This window comes from Diadema setosum, chromosome 17 (assembly GCF_964275005.1).
Source record: "Diadema setosum chromosome 17, eeDiaSeto1, whole genome shotgun sequence".
NCBI lineage: Eukaryota > Metazoa > Echinodermata > Echinoidea > Diadematoida > Diadematidae > Diadema > Diadema setosum.
In genome coordinates, this window is record NC_092701.1 from 11,203,559 (window position 1) to 11,217,571 (window position 14,013).

Here is a 14,013-nt window from a genome sequence, read left to right on the forward strand (position 1 = left end):
GCATCTTCAAAGACAGTTGTACAGACGGCAGCTAAAGCAGCATCTTCAAAGACAGTTGTACAGATGGCAGCTAAAGCAGCCTCTTCAAAGACAGTTGTACAGATGGCAGGTAAAGCAGCATCTTCAAAGACTGGTGGTCTTTCAAAGGCTGTTGTGCCAGGTACAGGTAAACGGCCCTCATTTTCAAAGACTGGACTACATCCAGTCTTTTCAAAGACTGGACTACATCCAGTTCCTCAAAGACTGATGTTTCAAGCACTACACTTAAGAAATCATCCTCAGGAAAATCTCTGGGTACAGCCTTGAAATCAGGAAAAGCCACTCTTCCAAAGAAGACAACTGTCAGGTCGCAACAATGAAATTATGCATCTACGAAATCTCACAAGGTATACACCACGATGAAGGACCCAAATTACAAGCTGTACTGTCTATTCATGAAGAAAACAATACCCATTTTTGAAGGGGCCAATCTTTTGCTGCAAAGAGATGAATCATGCATTCATCTTTTGCATGATGTTATGTGTGGACAGCTCAGAGGATTGCTGGTTTGATTTGTCAAGCCAGACGTTGTAGCGAGTGTACCCGAGTCTAAGGTGTATGAAGTAGACTTTCATTCTGAAGCAAATCTCAAGAGTGATGAAGACATATTCATTGGACATCTACCATGCCAATTCATTCAAGAGAACAGAGATTGTGATGTTGAACTATTCTATAGAAGTGTAAGGTGTACTTGTATGTGTGTATGTTGCAGCCTGTGAGTACATGATAAAGTCCTACCCATTCAAGGATCCTGTTCTTGTGAATGCTAAGATCATTAATGTTGCAAAGCGTGCAACAGTCAGCCTGTCTCAGTGGTTGTTCTTCATGGAGAAATTCCCAGAGTGCCTCAGGTCAGCAGAAGAAAAGGAAGCAGTAGAAGAAGAATTCTGCAATTTCCAAGCTGACAGATTGACAGAAGACATTCTTCGACCTGATTTGAGGATTGACCAGGTGTGGCATTCAATCTCAAAGCTGACATCACCTGCAACTGGCAAGCCCAGGTACCCTTCCTTATGCAAAATTGCAGAACTAGTCATTGTTACATGTACCATGGCAACGCAGACAGTGAGTGTATATTTTCTCTTGTAAATAAGAACAAGACGGAATTTCGTTCATCCTTGTCAACATGCATGGTAGGAAATCTTATGATCCGGCGAATGGAACTTCTAGTGTCAAACACACCCTGCCACAATGTCAATCATTCCAGTGATCAGTTGCAGAAAGCCAAGTCTGCTACTACTAGAGGTTTGGCTGGTTCTAGTGGACAACAGTAGGACTGCTGGCAGCCCTTTATAATAAGCCAGTTCGGGATTCCACTTTGAGCATGAGCAGAAAAAGGTCATTTGTACCAGCAGAGCATGTTGGTTTTTAAAATCACTGAGATAAGCATCTGTGATGCAATGATTATTCACTTGAGTGATCCTTGTATTATTTAAAGTGGTGCTTGCCATCACATCCACCTGGCAGCAAAAGCAGAATTTGGCAATATCAATAGAAGAAGATTGTCATTACATTCAATGCAGAATAAATGGATGTCTCCCGAAGTGTCAATTGATGGATTTGCGCGAGTACCTTGTTTGAACATGACTGATGAATTCCATGAATTGTTACGTTGAGCGAGCTCATGCATTCTGTTGCTTGAAGACTAGTGGAGTGCCTAATCAACTGAGAAAGAAGAAAGGTCATTTGTACCCATCTGTACATGAGCTAACCCCGAACTGGCTTATTACCAAGGTATTTGCCATTTCATATTCTGTATGTATTTTGAAAACAACAAAAACAAAATTGTTGTTTAGATTTTGTTCACCATTTTCCCCCACCAACTGATCATTAGTTTAATTCAATTTGCATATGTATAGTGAGTGGAACTTCAACATTTTGGGTTAAATACTGCCTGAAATATGCACTAGATTGTACATGAATGCACATTGGCAAGATAATACAAATTGTATGTAAAATAATACAATAACAGACAAAATAATGGATGAACGATGTTGAATTATGATAAAATTAGATCAAGCCCTGGGATGGTAATGAAGGTGATTTTGCTTTAAAAAATGCAAGGAAATGCTACTTTTCCATGTTTGAAAATGCAAAAAGTCCTTACCGTGGTAGGGGGGACACCCTCCCCCCCCCCCCCCCCACACACACACACCCTCCCCCCACTCGGGTGCTTTGCACCCTTGGACAGGATGCTTCTCTTTTTTGGGATTCCTATTTTTTATTCTCGAAAGTTGGCAGGTATGTACTAATGCAGAAAGCTTCCATTAATAGGGCTTGCTTCCAAACCAGTTTTCCTGATACTATTCTGGAGGCATGTAAGAAGGCAGCAACCAGCTTCAATAGATAACTTCCAATAAAAAGAGTCATCATGTTCATTTTTGAAACTACAATGCTCTCTGCTATTATTCTAACAATTTACCTAGATGTTTTAAATGTGACTATAGAGACTTATGTTAAGAACTTAGCTGTCCTTTTTGAATCAGTGACTGTGAGAACTTTGACTGGAACTCATCTGTATTTTGTCTGATATTAAAAGCAGTATGAAAGTGAGACTTGCAGTATATCATTTAAAGCATTGTGCATGAACTGGAACTCATCTGTATTTAGCCTGTTGTTAAAAGCAGTATAGCAGTGAATCAAGCATTATGCATGAATTGGAACTCATCTGAATTTGGTCTGTTAGAAGCAGTGTGGAAATCAGACATATCAAGCAATTATGCATGAACTGGAACTCAACTGTAGGGCTACCTGACCGTTTTTCTACACTCTATATTCGACAGTGCATACTTTAAGATTCTATGGTAAGATATTTGTTTCTATCGCATCTTTTTAAGACATGTAAATTTTATGCGCTTGTGCGGGTTTCTGTTTGTTGGTTTTTTTCTGTTTTTTTTTCTGGTTTGATTTATGTGTTATGTTAGATATGGAATCATCTTACCAGAGAATGCACCAGATTGCACGATTCTGAACCCCCAAATTGAAAAATCTCCTTACCGTGGGAGGGGGGACACCCCACTCCCACACCCTCGCCTTTGTTATTTCTTACGAAATACTTTTGGGGGGGGGCCAAAATACTGGGTTTTTTTCCTCTCAGAATACTGTTTTTGCTTTTTGAAGGTTGGCATCTCTGTATGAAATCCATATACATGTGCGCACACTGACTGCTAAACCATCATCACCATGCATGAATACAAAAAATACAAGCTTTTACGTTCACACACCGCTGTAATTTAACAGTGGATCCACTCACAGAGGTCATCGACCTTCATTGCTTTTAGAAAAGGATTTTGAAATCTTTTAAAAAAAGTGAAGAGTATGTTGAGGAGAATATCAATATCTTTGCAGATGAGTAAGCATTTTTCCGGCAAATATATCTATGAGAAGAATATGTATGTAAGAAAATTTGTGCCCCTTGCATACATTTATCACAGAACTAATTGTCAAACACGGTATGCTTGCAGCACTGCTGCACAGTTAATGCATAGGACAAAGGCATTACTACTTGACGGAATGTACATGTACCATTCCCAACTTAGGCTTGATCTGAATTGGTCCCAACTTTGGGTTCAATCTTAGGCTCGGCATTGTTCCAAAATGAATTTGTGAAACAATATCACAATTCTTATGACTGATCGTTCCCCAAATCGTTCCCAAGTTCAATTGAATCCACGCAACTTAGGAATGATTTTGGAGCTTGGTAAAACACCCCCCTGTCTGACACCAGAGATGACAAACCTCTGCCTACCCTGTATTCAATGGACCGCTCTAAAGCCATCCACAATCCATCAACGCAACAACAACAACAAGTGTGTCATCATTTGTAACTCTGCATCACAAAACCAATCAAAAGTCGCCAGACATGGATTTTTAGTTAAGAGCAGATTCTGAAAGAGTAGACTTTAAGCTTTAAAATGATGTGCAACTTTATATTCGAATGGACTCTGCTAACCTACCTAAATATTGGAAAGAAAGCACACACTCTGTTAAAGTGTGTACTGAGAAAAGAGAGACTCTGAAGTATGGGATCCATTCAAGCAATTAATCTTACCAACCACTGCTCTGTGCAATGAATGGGACAAAAAACAGGATGTAAAACTTTGTAGCAACAACAATGAAGAGATTATCGGATTAAGCTGTATTCGATCATGCTCTATTGACACATTTTGTCCATGACTAATACCAACTTTCAAAGCAATAGCATCATCCTTTAAAAAGTTATTAGAGTTGAAAGCGAAGTGTGTGCAGGGTTTTTAAGAAATAAAAGGGGACTCTAAGACACACCTAATCACAATATTCTATTGAAATACAGTGTTGTAGAAAAACTGCTAAAAACACCATTTCCCATTCAATTTATGATACAAAACTATAGAATAATTTAGAAGAATTGTTCTTTCAGAAAATATGAACAACTCGTGTTTGCCAGGTCGACCTCTTTCACCAATGCTAAAATGAAAACATAGTTCTTGTAAGGGTTTGAAAGTCTGTCTGGCACCATTTCATATTTGCTTGCAATATATCGAAACAGTCTACCAAGAAACTTATCTGGCTGACATGATTTGCTGGGATGATGAGTCGTTTTGGAGTATTTTGAGATCAAAAGTGTGGTCAGTACACTGACTTTTATTCCAGAAGGATCCAGACTAACTCGGTCTCAGGGAAAACTCAGCCCAATTTCAGACAATTTACACGCAGTTCATGATCGCCATATTCTATACATAGGCACTTGATAGGCCCACATTAATTTTGCATGCGCGCCAAAGAGGTTCTTTGATGCGCGCGTTGTATCAACTCTGCCCACAACTGCAACCGGCCAGAACTGGAAGCACTCCAATAGTGCAGCACTACACAATTCAGAGGGACAATTCAGCCCCACGTCAAAGCGAGGCCGAATTGTCCCCTAGTCCGAGTTAGTTCTGAGATTGAAACTCCAGCTAACCTTTTTGGTTTATATTTCACATTTTAGTCACTACCCAACGAACATCTTGTTGTTACAGCGTTATTCCACTCATTTCTCAGGCATACGTTAACATTTGGGAACAAAATTTGACAATTTTTGCGGGCGTACCAGAACTATGTTTTGGCTTCAAGTCCTCAGACAAAATCGTGTGACTTTTTGTTGGTTTTGTGATGCATGGTCACATTTGTTCTCCCTGGAAGAGCTCTCCACATCCCAGGCTAGAGTTTTCCATTCAGACTGATCCTAGCCAAGGCTAAGTACTGGGAGTATATTCTCTCACCCCTCTCGTACAAAATATATATGAACTTGTGGTCGGAGATGCTGTTGGGGATGGCGGTCATCGTACTGTAACCACTGGCCTTTGGCCAGATGTTGAGAGCTCCTGCCCATGTTGTGCCGTTGTTGTAGCTCCATCGCAGTGTCAAGTCAACGCCTGGATAAGTTAACATGCAAATCAAGAAGAGATTGGGTGATCACATAATTATGGTTGATCATCACTCTTTTAGCAGCAAACAATATCTTTCTGAATATCACAAGACCAATATATACCACAATCTTTCTATACAGGCACTAATAAGTTGAATCAAAAAGGTTATCCATCAGAATTTCAGTCAGTCAAAAAAATGGCATTAATTCAATGTCAATGGGTTTATAAAAAACAAAATTCTCTTGTTGGTACAGTGAAACCCCGTTATAACGAGTTCGGTTATAACGAGGAACCGCTTATAACGAGGTAATCGCGTCGGTCCGGTTTTCCTTTGAGTGTAAACATATGGCAGAACGAATCGGTTATAACGAGTTCGGTTATAACGAGTTCGGTTATAACAAGATTCCGGTTATAACGAGGACAATTTCGGTGCATCATGATAAAGAAAAACATAAGAAATTTGATCGGATATAACGAGGTTCCATTTCTTGACTTGCCGCTTTCAAACACGTGACAAACGAAACATTGAAAACCGAATTCACGCTACCCATGTCTTTTTCCCGTTTTGCAGAGAACGGTTCCTTCCATGTTTTCTTCTAAACCACGAAATAAGACACATTAATACCTTCCGATGTTCCTACTGAATAATTCAATTTTTTTTCGCGAGATCACAAGCGTGCGTGATGTTATAGGTCAGACCACAGCGCAACGAGGGAAAAAAGATAACGCACTCTACAACTTTTCACGTAGCGACACTCGTGGCAAAAAAACAGAAATTGGAATGCGTGTGCAACTCAGTATCCTTGGCTTGGGCATTAAAGTAGTCCCGACTTCCAGTTATTTTGCTAGTTAGCAAATATGAGTGTATGATTATAGCCGAAATAATTAATGAAATCGCGATCTCGCCGGGTGACAGTAGCATAAAAATAGTTGAATAACGCAACCCTGTCGCATATTTTTTTTTAAGAACGGATGTACAAAACGCGAAGAGATTTTCGGAAGAAAAAAAAAAGAGCGCATCTTTAATCCCTTCAGGCGCAACGATATGACATTGTATAAGATTACAGCTGAAATGATTCTTGAAATCATCGCATTCCCGGTGGGCACCAAAAGCGTAAAAATGCCTCGCAAGTTACGGTAAACAACGCATGTATGTTACTCCGAAATCATCACGATCTCGCCAGGTGACAGTAGCGTAAAAATAGTTGTATAACGCATGGTAAGCTACTTAATTGGTTTCAGGAAAAGAAAGAAACGCATTTCACAATTTCAATAGGTCTGGATTTGTTCATTATCACAATTTTAATAACGCATTTCACAATGAAGATTTTTCTTTCTTTCAGAATGGTCTACGAGGTACAGATTTGCGTAAAAAGGATCACAACCCTCTAAATTCAATCCTGTCGCAAACTTTTCAAGAACGGATGTATAAAAAGCGAAAAGATTTTTGGAAGAAAATAAACAATGCATCTTTTATCCCTTCGGGTGAAACGATAATACATTGTATATTAATAGATTAAAGCCAAAATGATTCATGAAATCATCACATTCCTTTGATCTACACCAAAAGTGTAAAAATGCCTCGCAAGTTACGGTAAACAATGCATGTATGTTACTTTATTTGCGCAGTGTTTAGAAAAACTTAGCAAACGCATTTTATACAATTTTATTTTAATATAATATAGGCCTACATTTCTCAAGAACTTAATGTGTAACTATTATGCGAAGAGATCTTCGGAAGAAAAATAAAGAACTAACCCATTTCAACCCCGACTTTTTCGCCTAATTCACAAAGAATTCCCCTCTATTCTCTCAATAATAATAATCCATAATTGTGTAATAACAACGCAAAGGATGTTCTTACCTTTATTGATGGGTATATTATGACGTCGTGCTTATGTTTTTCTTTGTTTTTGATGCGTATGGTTATAACGAGGTAATATCGCCGGTCCCACAGACCTCGTTATAACGGGGTTTCACTGTATCATTTTATTCCTCCGACAGAGATGACTTTGAAAATTAACAAATGCATTTCTGACTTATAAGCAAACAATTTTTTACTCACGACTGGTTTCACTCTCTGGATTGGTAAAGAACAGAACTCCATTGTGGTAGAGGATTGAAGCAGCCACTGTAGGGTCAACCAAGGTCGTGTCAAAGCGCAGGTCGTCCACCTTGAAGGTCGATGCCCCATCATAGCTCATCATGATCATTCGACAGTGGCAGTGGTACTGGTACTGGTTCCTCACATTGACCATGATTGATCCATCGGGCAGTTCTATTGGCTGATTGAAGAGAGATAAGAGCAGAACAGATTCCTTTTGAAAACATTCACATGGTTGTTCCACTTAAATGCATTTGCTCTATCTACACTAACAAGATGATGGTTTTCAGCTTTCCAAATTGCTAGAACTTCATGTCGCAATATTATTCTGAAAACTATCAAAAGGATATAAGCAATACATATTTATACTTTACAGGAACCTTGTGGCAGAATAGAACTGTTCGTTCAGAATCTTCCTCAGCCATTGCTATTCTTCACAAATCTAGAAAATTCACATCAATCAAGTTTTTTTCCACACAAAGTAGCAAGGTAAATGATTGCCATAAAGCTCTTGAATAAAACCCAGTTTGCAAGAAAATTTAATGTATCACCATCGAACAGATGTTGTAGTGGTTTATGTGTACAAGGAATGACAAAGCTTCATCCATCAAATTCATTTGCTTCAACATTTTACTGGAGTTTTGTCTTGTCACTAACACCTCATTCAGTGTTATTGTCTGTTTGTTTGTTTGTTTGTTTTTTATCCCTTTTCATACACAGTAAGCTTTGTGGTTTTGAATCCATTTCATACCAAAAATATTTCTCAAATTTCATGAAAAAGTGATTAACTGTAACATTCAAAATATCACACAATCTGCAAGATTTCCTGCAGTATGTTCCAGGAGAAGCATCTATTGCCCGACAGAGTAAATTGCAATCTTGATTTGGCGGTGAGTTGGCTCAGTCGGTAGCGCGTCTGCCTCACGATCACGCGGCCCGGGTTCGAACCCGAGTCTGGACTGAGCAATGTTGTGTGTAAGCATACCGTCCCCTCTAGCAAGAGGCAAAACACTCTGTCCCTCGAATAGGACATAAAATGGAGGTCCCGTGTATGAGAGAGTAACAACTCATGCACGTAAAAGATCCCGCTTCATTCATTCATCGCAAAGAGCAGGGTGTTTAACCCGGTGAAGTGGTCCCACCTCACATCCAACTGGACCCCATGGAAGACCAGCTTAACGTAGCTGAATATGGGCTATCCAGCCATCTTCTCAGATGGAAAATGAACAAACAAACAAACAAATTCCATTTCTCACCAACTGCTCATGAAGTTTTATGATTCCACATTCCCCAAATTCTGAAGTAAAAATGCAGCCATCTCAGAACAAACAGAGATGAGAGAACCCTGACCAAGACACTTGTTACCATAAAACTGTGAATAAAAATATGTTGGAATACTCATTAGGCGTTTTCACATCAGCCCAATGTTTCGAAATAGCGCGCTATTTTCTGACTTGGGAAATTTTCCCGATAGCGAAATAGCGCGCTATTTGATAATGTGAACACAAATTAACGCGCTAATTGTATCGCTCTGATCGAGAAAATTTCTCGAGTCCAACTCGGGAAATTTGTGAAATAGCGGGATAGTAGCGCGCTGTTTGATAATGTGAAAACGACTCGAGAAATTAGCGCGATGCATCCCATTATGCCTAGCGTGTGTGACCCGATCGATCGAGGCAAACTGCACACAAATCATGAGGAATTTTTGAGAGGGCACACACATTACTTACGCTGTTTGCACATACTCAGCTGTCGAATTAGCTCGAAAAATTCGGGCTAAGTCTCTTCGGGCTGATGTTAATAAGAAATGAAATAGCGCGCTAGTTCACAATCGCGAAAATATTTCGAGCTTGGATTTTTATCGGGCTGATGTGAAAACACCTATTGCTGCACCTAGCACCCATTCCTCATCAGCATATCTATGAAATTCCTTACCTGGCATTCATCTGGTACAAAGTCACCTTTGACCTTTTTGGTATTGTAAGGGATGCTTTTGATCTCCCCTCCATACCTCCAAGTGTTGCCATGGTCATCACTCAGAAGACAGAACATCCCATCACCTGGCAAGGTGGAATGCCCACATACGATCAGTCGGCCAATATGAGGGGCATACTTTTTCTGTAGTTTGGAATACAGAAGGAAATGTATTCAAAACAAGAATAAATGGATTAATAACTACCTGAACTAACTGTACACACCATGTGTTTTAGGATATCGGACTCATAAGACATATTTGCAAGTGGTTGAACCCATGATTAAAAATCCTACCACTGGATTTAGAAATTAGTACTTTCTTGAGAGACTTTTTCCAAGACTTTTCTTCAACTTCTGATGGCACACTGTTGTTGCTTTGATAATCAAAAATGAACAGATATGTTTGAAACTAACTAATTATTGTTGCAAAAACAAACAACACCATTTTACATTACAAATGACAAATTGACCTTTATTGAGTTCTTAACAGGCCCTTTTAGAGCAGAAAATGTTACCTCTGCAATGACAGAAGCATATTGCATCTTTATTATCATCTACATGAAGTCCATTGACCTTTGCCCTCCCTCGCACCACAAAAATATTTCCCAATTCATTTTTAGCTTCTCACATTATCAAGTTTTTGAAAGACTTTCATCACTGAAGTTTTGGATGTTAACATTTGACATCAATCCTTGACTTTTCACAATTGTGTTTTGCTTCTGCATAAGTGTTCTTTAACATTCTGTTTCATGTACCAAATTATATTGTGGAAAATTCTTGCTGAGGTTATGAACAGAAAATTACTAATGACAGCCAAAGTTCAGTGAACTTTGAAATTGACTTTATAACTGTTCACCCATAGTTTTCCAACTAAACAATTGTTGACCTTTCTATTGCATACAGCACAATAGACAGACAGACAGACAGTTGAAAAACATTATGTCTCCAGCAGTTTTCAAGGGCAAAGGCATAAAAGAAGAGACCAGATGAGAGTGAGACGAGTTAAAGCTCCAATTTTGTAGCTGGAAGGAGAGAGAAAGGGGGTTTACCTGGACCCCATAGCCTGGGCCTGGATCGAACATCCTGGTGCCGATCTGCTTCGACAGGTTGTACGGCTTACTCCATGATACGCCATCATCCACACTCTTGATGTAGTACTGCACAGCCATGTCACACTTGTAGTAGTGGCTGCAGATCTGGTAGAAGACGAAGATGGTCTGTGTGACGTTGTCAACAAGGACGGCGCCTAGGTTGAGTCCATCGGGTAACGCTCCATCATTCAGGACAAACACTTGGGGTTGCCATGAGAGACCTAGTCATAAAAAAAATAAATACATATATATAAGGCAATTCCTTTCATGGGGAAGGATGCAGTTTCCAGATTATTATGGCAAAGGATGGTGGGCCTTATGATGGGAGTCAGTTTGATTGCATGTAGCATAACAACAACAACCAAAAAGAAATAGATCTAAGCTACTCTGAATGTTGCTATAAGAACACGATAGATGATTTCATCCTAACTCTAATCCTTCCCTAATTTTTGTCCCAATCTGCATTTTAGCAACTTTCTTAGAAGGTCTTTTAACCAGAGATGGTGTCTTTTTAAGATGCCTTAACTTCTGAGTAAACACAGAAATGGGATAAATTCCTCATTTCAACATTTTGAGATCACACATTCTTCAAATTACAACTAATAACTACTGTTTTATTATTGTTTTTGTTTTCTCTCCTTTTAGGGCAGATGGGAGGGTTTAGGAAGGTGCTCTGAAGAACTACTTTTCCACCAACAATCTTACATATAGCATATGCAGTACAATATCTTGGATTTGTAAGAATTTGAAATACTCAGAAGTTCAAACTGAGAGAAGTTCAAATCCATTTAGTTTCATTTTTTTTTTTTTTTAAAGAGAGAGAGATATTCAAATCAATACTCAAGATTAACTGCCATCACACCTTTGTCCTCAGACCTTCTCATTGCCAGGAATTTTGGACCTTCGTCCGATCTGCCGTTCTTCCTGGCCTCACAGATGGCGAGGAGGTTGCCCTTGGGGGTGTAGGAGAGGAGCGGGATGCGGTAGGCTCCCACCTCATCTCCGCCACTGACCCAGAGCAACTGCTGTTCCATCACAATGGGTCTAACCTACAGGGAAATTAGAAATTAACATACCTTAAACCAATATGGTCTTGTACATGAGCTTCCATGACAATTTCAACTAGAAAAATATAAACTCCGAAAAAAAAAAGAAAAAAAAAAAGAAAAACGGATGGAACTCGCCAGGACTCAATCCCAGGTGATCTTCTAGTGTGAAACCCACAATTATGCTATCACATCCCCTTACAATATAATGCTTCTATGCACATGACATAAGATCAAAGTCCTCACTATTTTCACAATAAACTTTAAATTTATACGTAATTTGTCAATTTGGCATAGTCAGAAAAGTGGGATTCCTTAGCCGATACCGGTAATTATAAGGGTCCTACTAATTGACGCAAACTAATGCAAACTGACACAAACTAATGCAAACTCAATGCAAACTCAATGCAAACTACTACAGCTGTAATTAATGCCAACTAATACAAACTGTTAGCAGAGAAAATTAGTGTGAATTACAGCACCTGGACCTGGCTTTTCCTAGGCCACTTAGTCATCTTGAAACAGATATCGATCAAGTAAATCCATCCTATCGAAAAATAACTCGGAAAAATAATTTCATTGAAATATCATCAGATTCATATATTTTGACCAAACAGATGTCGTTTAGATTTTACTTTGCTTTCAAAATTCAGAAAATGTAGAACAGAATGAAGCGTAGAAATACGGACTTTAATGATCGATCATTGAAGGCTGAAATACTAATCAATGCAAACTCAACACAAACTCCAAGACACGACGCTATCCTATGTGAAAGCCAAATAACATCGATTACAAATATCAGAAAATGACACCCCGAAATACTAATTACCGTAATGCAAACTCAACGCAAACTCCAAGGCACAACGCTATGTGAAAAACCTTGTGAGTTGGAGTTTGCATTAATTAGTATTTCCGAGTGTCACTTTCCAATAATTGTAATCGATATAGGTGGTTTTTACATAGGATAGCGTTGTGTCTTGGAGTTTGCGTTGAGTTTGCATTAATCAGTATTTCAGGCTTCAATGATCGATCATTAAAGTCCGTATTTCTGCGCTTCATTCTGTTCTACATTTTCTGAATTTTGAAAGCAAAATAAAATCTATATGACAAAGGTTTGGTCAAAATATATGAATTTGATGATATTTCAATAAAATGATTTTTCTGAGTTATTGTTGATTGTTGAGGTGAGATGTTTGTTATACTGAAGTAAACATGACGCTAGTCATTTTTCGATAGGATGGATTTACTTGATCAATATCTGTTTCGAGACGACTACGTGGCCCAAGAAAAGCCAGGTCCAGGTGCTGTAATTCATGCTAATTTTCACTGCTAACAGTTTGTATTAGTTTGCATTAATTAGCATGGGTAGTTTGCACCGAGTTTGCATTAGTTTGCGTCAAATTGCATTAGTTTGCATCAAAAATTACCTAGGACCGGTCTACATGGCAACTGATCCAGCAGCAAAGGGCAAGTGTAGCATCATAACATCATACAGTGCAGCATGCATCAGTGGTTTTAGGTTTACTACCCACCATCATAACATTTAATAAACATTAAATTTAACAGTACAGTAAGGGTACCAGTTTTCGACACTTTAGCACGTTTCCTTGTTTACCATCAATACTGCACCGTTTTACCTCGGAATTTCGATATGAAGTTGAGCTACAAAGGCCAATAATAATATGCCTTAAACGAATTCCCATTTGAATGCACTCGCGTGCAATTTTTAAGCGATTTCCGTCACGCCGTCGCTGGCATCAGATTTCGTCACCCAGCATCATTTTTCGACACAATCACAGCGCGCATCACACAGAAATCACACGCCGCGTACAGTACGCGTACACTGCATTGTGGACGCAAACTAGCAATCATACCGCTGCAAGAACTTGTTGTTTCCTCTATAACGTGTCTTGAAATGGGAATGTTGAAATCTGGTGCCACATTCTCAAAGCCAACTCTTTCTACAAGTTTGCTCATTTATCACGAATTCAGCCATGAAATTACTAAAGACGATTATGAAATCAAACATCAAGATTTGGCAAACAAACTGATAGACCCTCTACTCAAGCAAGATAACCGGCACGGGTGAATTTAATTTTACGGCAATGTATACAAAATGCGTCATATTGTTTTGAACCCCTAAAAATGGCTGACATTAACATTTCTGCTGACACTGTGTTGCTTTTCTCCTAAATATTCTACCGTCGGATAATGATGACAAGTGACAAACGGTGTTTATATAAGACTAGAAATGTGATTGATAACTTGGTTGATTGCTGAAGTCAGACGTTTGTATTGAGTATAAAATTTAATAAGAATTATCTGCTGGGTGTCGAAATCTGGGTCCTGTTGAAAACTGGTGCACTAACGGT

The 14,013-nt window shown here is 39.0% G+C and overlaps 1 protein-coding gene across 1 annotated transcript; it reads right to left on the reverse strand.

Annotated features, from left to right (window-relative positions):
* Positions 1–4,949: 4,949 nt before the first annotated feature.
* On the reverse strand, positions 4,950–11,647 carry LOC140240943 (sialidase-1-like). Its single transcript, XM_072320714.1, has 5 exons — positions 11,458–11,647; positions 10,554–10,816; positions 9,466–9,648; positions 7,492–7,711; positions 4,950–5,432 (listed from the first exon to the last, which is right to left on the reverse strand). Exons 1-5 carry the CDS (start codon positions 11,627–11,629, stop codon positions 5,218–5,220), a joined length of 1,053 nt encoding a protein of 350 aa, XP_072176815.1. The 5' UTR covers positions 11,630–11,647; the 3' UTR covers positions 4,950–5,217.
* Positions 11,648–14,013: the final 2,366 nt, after the last annotated feature.